We start from the raw sequence: 17,849 nt of genomic DNA, 5'->3' as shown, positions 1-17,849 counted from the left end.
AACAACTACAATGCTTTTTATTTTAACAAAAAGGATAGAAGGAGGGTGAGGAAAAATAGGGGACGGTAAGGTAGGATGTGAAATGTATGTCTCTGGACACCGGCCTCTCTTCTTGCCCCACACCCAAATATTATTCAATAATTTAAAGGACATCATTTACAGTACCAGAACCCCATCAAAATAATTGTTGGTTTGTTTTTTTTATCAGGGTCAAAAAATACAGTGATTATGAATGTACTGTGACCAGTTACAAAATTTTACAGGTAACATAACTACCGTCAGCAGTCCAACAGGGTGCAGTGCCTTCCATGAATGCACTTGAGCATAATTACATTTCCGGCAGAGTCCACACCCCCAAGAAAAGGCAGAGCTAAGCATTTCATTTCTCCATTCTAAATTCTGGAATCACAGAGCCCAGTTTAAAAGAAAAGTCACAGTGGATAAGAGATGCATATAAAAAATACAAGGTGTTCCTTTCAAATCAGAGGAATTGTGGGACTACATTCATTTCTTTTATAAAATGCTATTTAAAAAAGGGGAGGGATCCAGTTCATGTCAGGCTGCAGACTCGGTGAGGAAGTGTATTGCGTGTTTTGGTAGTCAGTCTCCGGCTTCCGTTCACTTCTCCGCGCGGCCCCGGTTCCTTTAGGGTGAAACGTTTGAGTCCTGAATCAACATATAAAAATGCATTTGCATCTCTCTTCTTGAATTCTGCAGACTTTGGAGCCTGCAAATCATCCAGTCTACCATCGATGACCACAATTTTTTCTTTAGCTTTGTACACCTATTCTCATGTAACAGTGCATTGCACAAATGTACAAGAAAAATACTGGTTTTCATCTATACAGTTTCTATAATAATTATGGAGTAAAATAAGTTAACTTTTCTAATGAGAAGAGCTGACGGGCAGCATACATCTTTATTTAAAGTCTCTGCAGGCATCTACTTTGGTTAGTTATCAACGATCGTAACATAAGCACTGATCAGAGAACTGAGCAGCATTCCAATAACGTTAACAGATATATTATTTCTTTTTGAAATACTGGGAAAGCCCAGTTTTAAAATATTATTAAAATGTTCTAACATTTACACACTATGAAGAGTTAGATCTAATAAAATAAAATTTCTTCAAAAATAATCTTGCAGAGCTCTTTCAGGCATGCTCTGAGACGCATCCCCACACAGCCGTCCTGGAAAACAGGACTGTCGCGTACTCACACATCCCAGTCACACACAGAATTCCTTACACAGACTACAAAACAAAACACCCACACCCTTCCCCCACATGTTGAAAAAAATCAATGGTTTCTGCAAATAAGTTTCTGTGTATATTTATCAGACTGGATGTTCTTCACGTAGATGATTGAGCATCAACTGTAGGTTATGCTTACGACTGCCAGACGTCCTAGCAGCTTTGCAAGTCTTAGGCTAAAATGAACCAGCCTCAATTTCAGCCTCATTTCACCTGCTTTCCAATGTCTCAGTATGAGAGGCCATTATTGCAAACATTCTTACAATTTGTTTCCCCAGAAAGCAATGTCTGTACTTGTACGCATCACTTTTAGCCCTTTTCTGTTCACATAGGTTAAGTAACTTTAAAATTCCTTCTTCATAGTTATTGTGGGAGGTATTGGCAGCTGTTAGTTGTTGTTTTTTTTTCCTTCAGATCTTTGATTTCGCCATTCTTTTTATTTATATTTTGATAAAAGTTTGACATTACGCTGTGGTTGTGGATGCTGCCAGAAAAAGTTATCAGTGAATCTCAAGGGTTCATAAAAGGTGCTTATTAATATTCTTAATCGTCTTCAGTTTAGTTTCTTTCCTAAATGCCTGAAGTTCCTCAGAATCCAGTGCTCACCAAAGTTCCCATTGGTTTGGCCTGTGCTAGCAGTTGGTATGATTGCACCATGCGTAGAGACTCTCTTATTTCTAGATTCAGTTCCATCAATTTGTAGTTGGCTTCTGACATGTCCAGGTCAGAGCCTATCACTGCAAAGCTTCCTGTCTGGCCCAGCGTCTGGTGGTGGAAGTATATGTGCAGCAGTGTCTGCACGGGGTCATCCTCACAGCTGCCGAAGATATCACTGGGCCAGAGCGATCTGGGAATACATACACAGTATTTTTAAGTCCTGAGACACAATCAAGCAATTATTAAGATTAACTATGTTTTAAATGAACACTCGTGACATCAACAAAATTTCATTGTGACTCACTGAGCACATTTTAATACTTGAGTAAACAGATTACTGAATTTATCACTGAGAATGAACAAAATCTACAACTGGAGTCATTTCAGTGATAGCTGTAAAAAATAACAAAATTATCTCTTCCTTCCACAAAGACTTGGTATTGAATCATCAAATTGAAAACCAAAACCCAATCACTATAAACTCCCAGTCTAGATATACAGCAGTGATTTTCACCCAGTGTGCTGTCAGAAGTTTTAAAACATGCAATTCCTGACCGTTTAGTCAGGAGCACTGACCTCTTTTCTTTAGACTGTCAAATAAAATTAAAAAAAAAAGACAACAGCCAATACAATAGCCGTCCAGTGTGAATGAATCAAAATTATACTTTTTTGTTGTTGTTAGATTGGCAATATATATATATATTGGTGTGCCACGAGATAAAAAAGGTTGAAAATTGCTGGTATAAAGGCATCTCTTTAAAATTTCTTCACATTTTACCTGAAAGCTTTGACTTGTGCTACAGCTGATATAAATTCCTTATTTTTCAAAGTTTCAATTAAAGAATGAATGGCAGTTTCTATAGTAGTCTGTGCAGCTTTGGAAATGTCAATTTCCTCACTTTCTGAGGCCGACTCAGCTTCTTTGAGGATACTTTCCAGCTGGGCGAGCTCCTCTGACATGTTGATGACCTAAAACAAACACACAGACCTGAAAGAATCTCTTTTTCAGTAACAAAAAGGAGCATTGAATTGGCTGTGAAGATCGATTTGACGGTAGTAGTATTTTATTTTATTTTTAAAATTTTATTCATTTTAGAGAGGCGAGGGGGAGAGAGCAAGAGAGAAGGTGGAGGAGCAGCAAGCATCAACTCCCATATGTGCTTTGACCAGGCAAGCCCGGGTTTTGAACTGGTGACCTTAGCATTCCAGGTGGATACTTAATCCACTGCGCCACCACAGGTCAGGTGTAGTATTTTAAAGATTTTCAAAGGTTAAACTTACTAATTAAGGGCAGTTAATATTTAAAAATGAATATAAAGCATTAAAATATCCCCTAATTTTTGTGAGCAGTATATTTTAAGTTCTCTATTCAGAAGTGATAAATAATTTTAGCCACCAATCAGCAGTCTTTAAATACTCTTGATAACATTATAGATTGTACTTAGTATAATAAATTTACACTATAATAAATAAAACAGGTTGTAACTGTTTATATTGTTTTTTTAATTTAATTTTTATTCATTTAAATTTATTGTGTTTAGATAGATTCAAGTGTCCCACTGAATATATCTCTCCCCCCAAATGTTTATATTGTTTTTAACATGCAATATATACTTCATCTTGTATAGTAAAAACACATTTACTTTTATGGGAGGATCATGATTTTTTTTTATTTTTATACAGAGACAGAGAGTCAGAGAGAGGGATAGACAGGGACAGATAGGAATAGAGAGAGATGAGAAGCATCAATCATTAGTTTTTCGTTGCGACACCTTAGTTGTTCATTGCTCTCTCATATGTGCCTTGACTGTGGGCCTTCAGCAGACTGAGTAACTCCTTGCTCGAGCCAGCGACCTTGGATCCAAGCTGGTGAGCTTTGCTCAAACCAGATGAGTCCACCCTCAAGCTGGCGACCTCGGGGTCTCGAACCTGGGTTCTCAGCATCCCAGTCCGATGCTCTATCCACTGCGCCACTGCCTGGTCAGGCAGGATCATGAAAATTTTGATAGTAGTGGAAAGACTTTATGTTTTAGAAGGTTATTTACCCAGTGTATTTTATATAAACCAGTATGTGTGTGCTTATTTTTTTTAATTAAAAGTTGTTTTTTTTTAGGTGAGAGGAAGGGAGATAGTGAGGCAGACTCCCACATGCCCCCAACCAGGATTCACCGGGCAACCCCATATGGGGCTGATGCTGGAGTACTGGGCTATTTTTAGTGCCTGAGGTGGTCAAGCTCCCAGTGGAGCTATCCTTAGTGCCTGAGACCACACTCAAACCAATTGAGGCACTGGCTGTGGGAGGGGAAGAGGGAGAGAATTGAGGGGAGGGAGGAGAGAAGCAGATGGTTACTTCTCCTGTGTGCCCTGACTGGGAATCAAACCCAGGACATCCCTACATCAGGCTGATGCTCTATCCACTGAGCTACCAGCCAGAGCCTGTGTGTATCTTTTTTTTAATTTAACCATTTAAAAAGATTAAATCAGGCCTGACCTGTGGTGGCGCAGTGGATAAAGCGTTGACCTGGAAATGCTGAGGTCACCGGTTCGAAACCCTGGGCTTGCCTGGTCAAGGCACATATGGGAGTTGATGCTTCCAGCTCCTCCCCCCTTCTCTCTCTCTGTCTCTCTCTCCTCTCTCTCTCTCTCTCTCTCTCTCTCCCTCTCCTCTCTAAAAATGAATAAATAAAAAATAAAAAAAAAAAAGGATTTAAAAAAAAAAAAAGATTAAATCATTTCTCCAGTGATGGTTTTTGTATCAATGGTTGATAATGGGGAAAAAATGACTCAAGTCACTACCTTTGAATCAATTCATTACATGCTTTACAACATTCAAAGTGGTTCTGACATGCTTATTCTTGTGTGTGTTACTAGAACTACAGAATAATATATGGCCAAGCTGTTAGGGGGTTTCATAATACAATGTTATGTCTTACAGAACTGATGTACTTTACCAGACTTTCGATTACAGATGATGTGTTGCTGCTACTGTGACCTTTAAGGTCTTGAACCTTCTAAGACTGCGGGATATCTACTGTCTTATTTACTAATAGGCCTGGAAATAGCACATAATTTCCAAAAAAAATTCTGATAAAAAACAACTCGCTATGCATAACTTTGACTTAAGCTCTCCTGCAAGGACTATACACGTATGTGTACATTTAACTTTGGACTCCATTACTGATGCCTAGTACAACTGAGTATTTACCTCGGCTTCATTTTTTATTGCATTTACTTGGTTGATAAGTTTACAGTAGGCTTGGAACAGAAGTAGCAATTGAAAATGCAATTTGTATAATCTTCGGCAGAGCTCCAGTTCCTAGAAATAAATAACACTGCATTATAGTTAGGTGTAATTTTCCGTATTTGACTAGACACATATTTCCAACAAATTTGTAAAAACAATTGTTAAAACTGCCTTGGCATTTATTTTTCTGCAGTAAGCAAGTTAATACCGTGTGAAGCTGATGAAAGATGCTTTGAAGACTGATTAAAATAAAAATTAAAGATATTGTTGGTTACATAATTCATTTTTAGTGTGAAGCACATTTTCACATTAGAATTTTAAAGCAGGCATGATATAGGATGCTTTCAAAAGGATTCACTATAACTTAAAACTTGAAAGTCATAATTCAAATGCATATACTTTTGCCACATCGAGATGTCTATCTCATTGTATTCATCAGGAAGTGCTTGTGGAAGCAAAGTACAATTGGATAACCTCTTAGCTAAAAATGAATTCATTTTTCCAAAAAAACACACTTGGTAATCTCATTGAGATGAAACAATGAAATTAACATTTGCACTTTGATTTTTAAAGTTAAGAAATTTAAAAGGAGATGTTAGTTATAAATGTACAAAAGTCAAGTGCTAGTTGCACATATTAATTATAAAATCATTATTTTTACAGGACCAACATTTCACAGATTAGGGCTATGCAAACCTGAAGCACACGCTACTTTTAAAGTAGTCGCCCATGACAACCCATTGCTAGGTCACAAAGGGACAAGTGGCAAATGAAAACCAGTTTGTCTGACATGGATAAGTAGTCTATAAATTAAGACAGGTCACTTACTGCTAGAATTTCCATTTGCTAAGCAAGAAGGTGATCAGGTCACAAAAATACAAAGGAAGAAAAAGATCAAGAATTAGTGTAAGATCATTTCAACTAGGGTCACAAATGTCCCAGGCAAACGGAAGAACATTTAATTACGCCCCAAAGAAAAATTTATGATGCTCTTTCCAGAATAAAACTTTTTAGACATTTACTATAACTATTCAGGATGTTTTTAACGCATTTTTCCCCAAATAAGTTACATTTAGGCACAGTTTCTTTCTGTGTAAAAGTTGCAAAGGTAATTGAACTGCACCGTAGCTGGGCAGTTCTGTTGGTCAGAGCATCGTCCTGACTGACGTACCACCGGTGCAGGTTTGACCCCCAGTTAGGGCACAGACACAGATCAACCAGTGCCTGCAGAAGCAGAAATACGTGGGACGATAAATCGGTGTTTCTCTCCCTCTCTCCAAGATCAAAAAAATATTTTTAAAAATTGAACTAACGGGATCTTAAAAAATTTGGCTATTAAAAATGGTCTTTATCTAGGTTTTTATAGCCTTTCAACAAAAAAAACGGCTAAGTGATATAAAAATTTCTTTGTAAAAGATAAAATTCCTAATTAGACTGTTCTCAGAAAAGAGCTGGCTTATAATCTTACATAATAAATACTTACCCACAAGAAGATTATCTTTGGTGGGACTCATTCTAGGTTTCCTACCTGTTACTGTCTAATTAGGTCCTATGTTGCCATAATTGGTGCTGAGTCAGAAGGTAAAATATCAAAAGTAGATTGTGTTTTAAATTGCATTCCAAATATAACTCAGTAAACTTCTGAAATTCAACCCTACTAAGTTTGAATCAAGTTAGATAATGTATGTAAAATACATAGTGAAACATCTAGTTTATGGACTACTTAAAAACGACCACATTTAAATATCCACAGCAACTGGAACCTACTCATTAATGGAGAGTAATGCTGTTTAAAACAGCAATTGCCAGCCTGACCTGTGGTGGCACAGTGGATAAAGTGTTGACCTGGAAATGCTGAGGTCACCGGTTCAAAACCCTGGGCTTGCCTGGTCAAAGCACATATGGGAGTTGATGCTTCCAGCTCCTCCCCCCTTCTCTCTGTCTCTCCTCTCTCTCTCCCTCTCCTCTCTAAAATGAATAAAAAAAACAGCAATTGCCATAATGTAAATATTGCTCGGAAAGTTCTTTGGAAGCCTGCTTTTCTAAGTAGCTCCCTCTGAAAGACTATTTATATAACATTTATTCCCATCAATTTAAAAAGGATTTGCTAAGCGAAGGTGAACTTTAGCTTCCTATAGCGCACAATAAATTACGCAGTCAGTCGACCTGTGAATGTCAGTTAAGCAAAATCCAATGTCAAACTTATTAGCATATCTAAATTTCTAAGGTTTTACTGTATCCAGTTTTATATGGAAACTAACAACTACTTGAGTTTTACTTTTGCTCACTTCTCTTAGAGTAAATGAAATAGAACTATGTGCATATATCCATGTAAAGGAAAAGAAATCACTGATAAAAGTTTAGATCACCACAGTTGTAGGAAATAACACAGATGTAATTAATTCTACAGCTCTGAATTACCAGAAATTATACTAAACATGCTAACACTGTATATTTTAATACCTTTTAAGTATACTGAAATTTGCATAAACATTTTTTTTAATATTTAGATTGCTTATTATGCAAAAGAACATACTGGTTCACAGGGACAGAGCAGGTAACTCTCAAGGAGCTGACTCTGAGAGGAGATGGAAATGAAATCTTCAATGTACAGTTTTCAGTGTTTATTTAGTAGAAAGCCTTGAGCTCTATAAAGTGATGTAAATAGACTCATTTTTTTCAAGGTGGAAGGGATGTAAGAAATCACTTAATCTAACCACCTCATTTATATAGGAAAAAAGGAATTTATATTACTCGCTTAAACCATGCAGTAAAATAGTGGCAAAGACAGAATTAGAACCAAAGGTTCCAATTCTAATCTAGGGTTAAGTCCTTATGTTACGCACATGGTTTGACAATTCCTTTGTAACAGTGCAGGATTGCCTAGGTTTGAATCTAATTCTGCTTACTTACTGATTTTAGATAAGTTAGCTTCTCTGAGCCTCAACTTCCTCATCTACAAAATGGGGATAATTATAACATCTACTAGACAAGGATGTAGATAATGAGGATATAGATAATGAATGTGAAATAGTACAGTGCCTGGCAAATAGTTAACATTTATTTATTGAGCATGTATCATTATTTTCTCAGAATTTTAATTCAAAAAAAAATTTTTTTTTAACAGAGATAGAGAGAGAGAGTCAGAAAGAGGGATAGACAGGGACAGACAGACAGGAACGGAGAGAGATGAGAAGCATCAATCATTAGTTCTTCGTTGCGCATTGCAACACCTTAGTTGTTCATTGATTGCTTTCTCATATGTGCCTTGACCGCAGGCCTTCAGCAGACTGAGTAACCCCTTTGCTCAAGCCAGTGACCTTGGGTCCAAGCTGGTGAGCTTTTGCTCAAACCAGATGAGCCTGCACTCAAGCTGGCAACCTCGGGGTCCCAAACCTGGGTTCTCGGCATTCCAGTCTGATGATGCTCTATCCACTGCGCCACCGCCTGGTCAGGCTAATTCAAATTTTTAAAAATAATGGTATAATAAGTTTTACTGACTAGAAACCTATAACAATGTAACTGATACTGAAAAAGATTAGAATTCCAATGTCAAATGCAGAGATCATTAACTGACGAATGCTTCTCTTCCCGTATGAAGTTCCACTCCTGTTAGAATACTATGTAGGTCTTCATTTATCCTCACCTAATAGATGTATTGTGTATGTGTATGTGTGCTTTTCTCTGAGAAAATACTCTTATTTTCCCTGAATTTTATACTAGTGAAACACATTCCAGTTCACATAGTCAGAATTCCATGTGTAGAGAGGCTACACGAGCGTAGTACCTACCACTGCCGAGGTTGGCATTCCTGACCAGACAGTTTCGCTGCAGAACACCAGTGAGGAACAAAAATGCCTTTAAGAGGCAGGTGCCACTAAGAGCTGACTCAGCCTGCCCAGATAGCCATCAAGCTTAGCTACTGAATGTTATTAAGCTCCAGACACAAGCTGGTCATTCATTTTTATTAAAGCAAATTTTTCATTACTAAGCCAATATTTCACTGAACCTAACTTTTACAAAGATTGTTCTGATAACAAAAATGAAAAGTTTATTTCTTGGAATATCAAATAAGGACATTTGAGCACACACATTATTTTACCTGACACAGAAATAGAACAAAACTAAGAATAAGAAACTTACTTGTGCATCTGTGTTGATCCTATACATGTCTTCTTTGGCACCAAACGTCCTCTTACAATTGTCTAGCCACTAAAGAAATAAGTGACAGTAAATTTTAATATAGTAATTGTACAATGACATTGGTAATATAACAGCCTGTGTGTATAAAACAACAAACAAGTTAACCTGAATTTCTAGGAATGGTGGCTCACTATTTACATGCAGTGAGCCAAACGAAGCAGGATGGTACTTTGAGTGCAACCAGACGTACACAGTTCTGAGCGCACACCAGTGGAAATGCCAGAAAAGGTCTTCTATTCCAGGGACTGTGTGCTCCACTTCAGTGAAGAATACTCTGCATTTTGCAGGTTTTACTGGAAATCTTCACAACCTGTACCCAGCCTTTGTCTAATGTAAGATGGGAAAATGAAAATGCGATTCCCCTCCGGTCAATTTAATAAAGGCAGCTTAGAATGAAGCAAGGCCCTCTGCTTATCAGAAGTGTAAATCTCAGACTGATGTCAGTTTTAATTAGTGAAACAGAAACCAAAATCCATTTAAAATCTTATTTTTATTTCTTTCCTCTTCCTTTTTTTGGACAGTAATGAATGACAAACATTATCTGCAGAGAATATTGGCTCTAGAAGCCGAATGGTATTTTTCCTTGTCTAGGAGCTATTCCTAGAGTTGGTTGTTTATTTAGGAACCTTTTCTTTGGTCCAATAAAAAAAATAACATCACTGTGGTTTAAATGGAAATAGACACTGGGTCACAGAATATCCAGGCTCAAGTGAAAGCTAAGATTGGACCTCAGGTTAAGCTCCTAGGTTCTGACAGTTTGATATTATTAATAGTATCAGTGCTTTTGACATCCTACTTCTTTTTTATTAGGTGTGGTAAATTAAACATAATAATAAAATATATATATAAGAAATCATTAGGACATTTTTCATTAGAACTTATAGAAAAACTACTAGCTACATTAAGTTTACCCTTTGAAAATACTTCATTATTAGACGTTTAAAATTCTCAATTGAAGCTTAATGTTCCACATGCAAAGAATTAAAGTTAGACATCTCAGTTATTTCAAAACAATCTCTTTGACCTTCTGTCCGGTTTATGCCCCCAGATGGCACCAGCCCTTAGGCCCTCTGCTGACAAACAAACATGTTAAACTCAGTGAGATGCAGCCACGGGCACATGGCCAGAAGATACCTGGACGATCTCTTTTTTTACAGAGACAGGGAGTCAGAGAGAGGGATAGATAGGGACAGACAGGAACGGAGAGAGATGAGAAGCATCAATCATCAGTTTTTTGTTGTGACACCTTAGTTGTTCATTGACTGCTTTCTCGTATGTGCCTTGACCGCGGGCCTACAGCAAACCGAGTAACCCCTTGCTCAAGCCAGTAACCTTGGGTCCAAGCTGGTGAGCCTTGTTCAAACCAGATGAGCTCGCGCTCAAGCTGGTGACCTCGGGGTCTCAAACCTGGGTCCTCCGCATCCCAGTCCGATGCTCTACCACTGCGCTACCACCTGGTCAGGCATGGACGATCTCTTTATAGGCACAAAATTCAGTAGTCATTCATCATGGAACTGATATATTAGTCTTTATTTACACAAAATGTGTGGGGTTTTTTTTTCACAATATTTATTTATTTTTGAGATTATTCATTTTAAAGAGGAGAGAGAGAGGAAGAGAGAGAGAGAAAAAGGGGAGAGCAACAGGAAGCATTAACTCCCATATGTGCCTTGACCAGGGAAGCCAGGGTTTCAAACCGGTGACTTCAGCGTTCCAGGTTGATGCTTTATCCACTGCGCCACCACAGGTCAGGCTGTTTACACAAAATGTTAAAATGCTTACACAACACTTGATCACCATCACTAATCCAGTCTAATTTGTCCAAGTAAAGTAATAAATTTGAAAAAAATTTCAATTGATTATCTAATAGCCTGTTCTTACACTATATGCTTTTTTTTTTATTAAGTGAGAGGTGGGGAGGTAGAGAGATGGACTCCCGCATGCACCCTGACTGGACTGGGATCCACCCAGGCAAGCCCCCTACTGGGTGATGCTCTGCCCAGCTGGGGCCACTACTCCATTGCTTGGCAACCAAACTATTTTAGCACCTGAGGTGAGGCCATGGAGCCATCCTCAGCTCCTGGGCCAACTTTTGCTAGAAGCATTTGAGCCATGACTGAGGGGTGGGGGGTCGGGGAAGAGGTGGACTGGAGAAGCAGATGGTCACTTCTCCTGTGTGCCCTCACTGGCACATGCTGGGCTAATGCTCTACCACTGAGCCAACCGACCAGGGCCATATATATATATATATTTTTTGTATTTTTCTGAAGCTGGAAAGAAGGATAGGCAGTCAGACAGACTCCCGCATGCGCCCGACCAGGATCCACCCAGCACGCCCACCAGGGGGCGATGCTCTGCCCCTCCGGGGCGTCGCTCTGTCGCAACCAGAGCCACTCTAGCGCCTGGGGCAGAGGCCAAGGAGCCATCCCCAGCGCCCGGGCCATCCCTGCTCCAATGGAGCCTCGCTGCAGGAGGGGAAGAGAGAGACAGAGGAAGGAGAGGGGGAGGGGTGAAGAAGCAGATGGGCGCCTCTCCTGTGTGCCCTGGCCGGGAATCGAACCCGGGACTTCTGCACGCCAGGCCGACGCTCTACCACTGAGCCAACTGGCCAGGGCCCCTATTTCTTATACTGTATGCTTAGTGATATGGTATTTTGGGGGCCACTACTGACCATAATTATTTTTTATTTTTATTCTTGTTACAAGGCAAGCCCTAACCCCCCATTGCAAGGGCTGTGCACTGTCCCGAAAGGCACACGTCCACAGCTTTCCAGTGGACACAGCAGTTTGTGTACAGAGTACCTCCCGCCCACCTCTGACAGGTCTTCCTGTCATGTTTTCTTTACTCAAGGCTCAATGAAGGTTAAAATTTAACCTGAGAGGTTTGGCTTCTGGGCATGATGGAGGAGCTTGGAGAAGGCCAGTCCTCCCAGGACGCCTATAGAAGCTGAATATCATTAGCCAGGATGTAGGGAGTGAGAGAAAAGGGCCGAAGGAAGCCCCGCATTGATTCCATTGTGTACTCTAGGGGTATTTGCTTATCCATGTCCCTAGGCATAGAGCTTGAACAGGAAGTGGTGGCCGACAGTGTCACTGGACTGGGAAAGTATGGAGACATTGAGGACCCTGGAGAAGAGAACTGCAGAGGAGGGACCCCAGCGGTCCGAGCCTAGTTTCCCCTTGGGAACACTTGCTGTTCCTACATTTCTCACGTGCAGCAGAGGCTAAGAAACCAAGTATCAGCAGCTGGCGTCTAACAATGTAAAGAGATATCTTTTTTCATGGTTCTGGGGAGACAAAAATGGTTCGATCTCTGCCAAGATGGCGGGGTCCTAATAAATACCTCAGGCTTTCACTCACGATCCCTGGAAAACTTGAGGAGTAACTGAGAAAAAATCTATTAAAGGGAAAAAAACCTAACAATAAAAAATACTTAGTTGATAGAAAAGACAAGAAAGAAAAACAAAGTAACAATGAATAGATGGGACAAGAAATAGTGAGATGGTAACTCAAGGAAGAACCCAGGTTCATCCCCCTTTCCTCCCACGTGAATGTTTGATTCAGGACAATTTCTTGAAAAGAACATCCTTTCCCCACTGCACTGCACAGCACCTTTGCTATGAATTATATGACTAATGTGTGTGGGTCTGTTATCGGGTCCTCTGTTACATTCCATTGGTCTATTTGTCTATTCTCATGCCAGTACTACCCTCTTTTAAGATCTCTCATAGGTCTTATTGGCAGGAAGTCTAACTCTATTGTTTAGACCTAGCTGTTGTTTTTCATGGACTAGGTTTGGAAGACTTTTTCTATAAAGGGAAGGTAATAAATATTTAGGAGTTGAAAACCATATATTCTCTGTTGCAACTGTTTGTGGTTATGCACTACAAGAATAGACAGTATGAAATAAATGGGATGGCTATGTTCTAAAAAAAATTTATATAACCAGGTAGTGTGCCAGATATTACCTGAGGGCTACAGTCTGATAAGCTGTGTTCAAGAAGATTGTTTGCCTTGCTACTTGCTGTTTTATTTCCACAGAAATTGTAGAGTTAGCCTGTCAATTTTCATAAATATATCTGCTGAGATTTTGAATGCGATTGCATTAAATCTACATGTCATTTTGGGGGGAAATGACATCTTTACACTATCGAGTCTTCTGACTCATGAACATGGGAGAGTCCTCCATTTATCTAGTCTTTAATTTTGCTCGGTGATATTTGGGATTTTCTGTGTGGAGGTCTAAGGCATCTCTGACTAGATTTATTTGAAGGTATTTGATGTTTTTTTATTAACAGCGGTACATATTGTTGTAAAACCAACTTAACAGTTTAAAAGAAATCTGTGTTTACTGGGAATTTCTTCTGGTTTCACCTAGGGTCACTCTTAAGTCTCCAGTCCTACGACAGCTTCCCTGGGGCTGCAAGCAGCAAGCTGGCCTCACGTCTAGGGAAACAGACTCCATCTCTAGATGAAAGGAACAGCAAATGGGTGTGGACACGGAGAAGCGTGCTTCACCAGGGTTATTCCTGTAACGATCTACCACGGCTGCTGGGGTAGGCAAACACTTCTGAAGAAACAAAAGCCACTAACCATAATGGAAAAGACTGATAATGTGGAATTGTTTAAAATAGAAAACTTCTGTTCATTGAAAGAGGCTATCAAGACAGTGAAAATGCTAGCTACAGAGAGAGGAAAAATTTGTTATATATACATCCAATAAAAGGCTTGGGTTTAAAACAAAGAACTACAATAAGAAAACCTAATCCGTTTGCAAAAATGGGCAAGGTACTAGGCACAATTCACAAAATACCTAAATGGAGATGAGATACCTACATGAGAAGTGGCTCAGTCATCATGGGAAATGCAAAATAATACGAAATGCTATCACACACCTACCACAACGAATACGATTTTAAAAGCTGGCAATACGAAATGACAGTAACTTTTTGCACACACTTCTAGAGGGGTTGTAAACTGACACAACCTCTTTTAGAAACGTGCTTGGTAGAACCCATAGAAGTTGAACATCTTTGTATCCCATGATCCAGCATTTCCACTCCTAGATACACAACAGATATGAGAACACACATCTGCGAAAGACATGTACAAGAATGCACTATTATTTGTAAGATGACCAGATCTTGCTGTTTCTTTCCTGATGTTGAAAACCCTTTCCTCTTTCTAGTCTGTCATTATTCTTTCAGTCTAAATATAAGATCCCTTTCTCTTATAGGTTAGAAAGCCCTGATGTAAGTATTGTCTCTTACTATATTCTCTCCCTAAAATAGCCCCCTCAATCTAAAATTACTGTCTTTGAAGGCCTAAGGTCATATCTCTATTCCATGAAGTTTTCCTATTAGCTCAAGTGACCTTTCTTTCACGATGGCCTCCGTTTGTATTAGGCCTGGACAATTCAGGGAAATCTCTTTCATCACTAGTACTTTTATTTATAGCTACAACTTAAGTGATACTTTACTTTTGCCTTAAGTCTTCATATATTTGTGCCTTATATAATCTGGACTATTAAAGGAGTAAGAGCCAGGCTTTATACATCATTTTTCATAGGCCATTACATGTGATAGATAATCTTTTTAAAAAATTTTTTAAGTTTTTAATTTTTAAAATTTTTCTGAAGTGAGAAGCGGGGAAACAGACAGACTCCTGCATGCACCTGACTGGGATCCATCCAGCATGCCCACTAGGGGGCGATGCTCCATTGCAACCAGTGCCATTCTAGCGCCTGCACCAACTTTGCTCCAATGGAGCCTTGGTTGCGGGAGGGGAAGTGAGAGATAGAAAGGAGAGGGGGAAGGGCGGAGAAGCAGATGGGCGCCTCTCCTATGTGCCCTGGCCAGGAATCGAACTTGGGACTTCCACATGCTGGGCTGACGCTCTACTGCTGAGCCAACTGGCCAGGGCCAGTGATAGATAATTCTTAATGAGAGATCCATGTACTCTAGAAAAAAAAAGTCTACAGTACACGGTTTGTGTGAAAAGGAAAAGCATTTTTTTAAACATTTTTTTCTACCCCTGCTAAGTAAAAACCTACTCTCAGGGAAGAGAACTACTGTGCTTCGCAGCACTAGATTGGAGTTAATGTGTATTTCCTAGCAGGTAATATCTATAATCTACTACATGCTTCTTTCTCCCTTTGCAGCCCACGTACACACACGTCACGGGACAAACATCACAACTCTGTCACAGGGTGTAGATTTTCTAGACCACAGTATCATAATGGATCTCAGACAGGTAGTCTTATTTTCCCACTTGCAATGCAGACAACAACTATTGTCTCGACAAAGAAGCATTTTATAAAGCTGCAGATTTCCACTGTGCTCTTAGAGGACCAATTTGTAAGAGGCAGAGACAGGAATTCACTGGGCAGAGCGCTCAGAGGCTGCATTCTTCTCAGTAAACCCTGAGCAAGCACTAGGAGGTCGAGGTCCTCTCTCCTGTTTCAGCTGCTCAGTTCCCAGGTTAGCACTTCCAGAGTCAGCGCAAACAACTCTTCAGGTCCTGACCATTTTTTTTATTGGATTGTTTGGTGTTGAGTTGTGAGTTCTTTATATATTTTGGATATTAACCCCTTGTTGGAGCTGTTGTTTGCAAATATCTTTTCCCATTCAGTTGGTGCCTTTTGTTTTGTTGGTGGTTTCTTTTGCAGAAGCTTTTTAATTTGATACAGCCCCATTCACATCTCCCAAGAAGACATACAAGCAGCCAACAGAAATATGGAAAGATGCTCAACTTCACTAGCTATTAGGGAAATGCAAATAAAAACTGCAATGGGATGCCGCCTCACACCTGTTAGAATGGCTGTTACCAACAAGAAAATATTAACAAGTATTGGAAAGGTTTTGGAGAAAGAGGATCCCTCATTCACTGCTGGTGGGAATGTAAACTGGTACAACCACTAAGGAAAACAGTATGGCGGTTCCTCAAAAAATTAAGAATAGCCCTGGCCGGTTGGCTCAGCGGTAGAGTGTCGGCCTAGCGTGCGGAGGACCGGGGTTTGATTCCCGGCCAGGGCACACAGGAGAAGCGCCCATTTGCTTCTCCACCCCTCCGCCATGCTTTCCTCTCTGTCTCTCTCTTCCCCTCCTGCAGCCGAGGCTCCACTGGAGCAAAAATGGCCCGGGCGCTGGGGATGGCTCTGTGGCCTCTGCCTCAGGCATTAGAGTGGCTCTGGTCGCAACATGGCGACGCCCAGGATGGGCAGAGCATCGCCCCCTGGTGGGCAGAGCGTCGCCCCTGGTGGGCGTGCCAGGTGGATCCCGGTTGGGCGCATGCGGGAGTCTGTCTGACTGTGTCTCCCTGTTTCCAGCTTCAGAAAAATGAAAAAAAAAAAAAAATTAAGAATAAAGTTACCCTATGACTCAATAATCCCTCTCTTGGGTATCTACCTGATAATTTTGAAAGTATTTATTCAAAAAGATATATATATATAAATCTCTATGGTCACTGCAGCATTATTTATGATGACCAAGACATGGAAATAACCAAAGGATCCTAGATGCTTGGATAAAGAAGGAATGGTGCATATACACTATGGAATACTACGCAACCATAAGAAAACATGAAATACCACCATTTATAACAACATGGATGGACCTTTTGAGTATATTATGTTAAGAGCATAAAGTTAGTTACAAAAAGCTAAAACCATATGCTTTCACTCATGTGAGATATAAAACTGAAACTCATAGACACAGACAACAGTATGGTGGTTACCAGAGGGAAGGGGAGTTTGGGGGGTGAAGGGGAATGGGGTCCAAATATATGGTGACCGAAGATGATTTGACATTGGGTGGTGAGCACACAATGCAATAAATATACAGATCATGTATCATAGCAATTATATATTTGAAACCTATAATCTTACTAACCAACATTAATACATATAATTAATTAAAAAAATAGAAGAACTTGAAGGAAAAAAGCAAACTACTCTTCTCCCATGGTAGAGACTGACCTGCTCCGCTGCCTCTCTCTTGGCATTGTACGTGTCCAGGTGCTCTTGTAGCTCCAGAACGCTGAACTTGAGTGTTTCTAGCAAATCACACGACATCAGCTATCAAATCAGAAACACATGGATCCAGGTTACCATTTCTGGTCATGATCATGACACCGACAACTTTTGGGTCATGGTATTTCTGTTAGTTGGTTTGTAGCCCAACTTGGAGTCAGTGTCCCCATACTGCACTCTGTCCCATATTAAGGGCTGACCTTTCACTGAAACAGTAAGAATAAAGTGGGATTTCCAGGATGGCAGCAAGGACTAGCAGGCCTTCAAATGCTTTCAAAAACTGGCCCAGGCAAGAAATGGCATGGCAGACCAGTATATGCCTTGAAAGCAACCCCTCTGAAGCTTCTTCAACCTTAGTTTCTTTCAATATTTTAACATATACTATCCAAACACACTTGGAAACGAGGTGGACATGTCCAGGACCTCCGGGTTCTCAGTGGGGAGGTCTAGCCTTCCGCCACCCAC

The 17,849-nt window shown here is 40.0% G+C and overlaps 1 protein-coding gene across 6 annotated transcripts in view; it reads right to left on the bottom strand.

Moving 5' to 3' along the window:
* Window positions 1-17,849, bottom strand: part of FRYL (FRY like transcription coactivator) — a 292,372-nt gene continuing 274,523 nt past the window's right edge. For 3 of the 6 annotated variants that reach the window (XM_066232612.1, XM_066232613.1, XM_066232609.1), the window contains 6 exons: window positions 17,331-17,429; window positions 9,297-9,365; window positions 5,982-5,999; window positions 5,115-5,225; window positions 2,688-2,878; window positions 1-2,099 (listed from right to left, as the gene is read on the bottom strand). In XM_066232612.1, coding sequence (XP_066088709.1) covers window positions 1,841-2,099; window positions 2,688-2,878; window positions 5,115-5,225; window positions 5,982-5,999; window positions 9,297-9,365; window positions 17,331-17,429 — 747 coding nt within the window. In that variant the 3' untranslated portion in view covers window positions 1-1,840. The remainder of the gene's footprint in view (window positions 2,100-2,687; window positions 2,879-5,114; window positions 5,226-5,981; window positions 6,000-9,296; window positions 9,366-17,330; window positions 17,430-17,849) is intronic. The other 3 variants (XM_066232610.1, XM_066232615.1, XM_066232611.1) reach the window with 1 other exon arrangement.

This window comes from Saccopteryx bilineata, chromosome 5 (genome assembly GCF_036850765.1).
Source record: "Saccopteryx bilineata isolate mSacBil1 chromosome 5, mSacBil1_pri_phased_curated, whole genome shotgun sequence".
NCBI classification, from domain to species: domain Eukaryota; kingdom Metazoa; phylum Chordata; class Mammalia; order Chiroptera; family Emballonuridae; genus Saccopteryx; species Saccopteryx bilineata.
The sequence above is the reverse complement of the archived record's forward strand: the minus strand, read 5'-3'. Positions and strand labels throughout refer to the sequence as shown.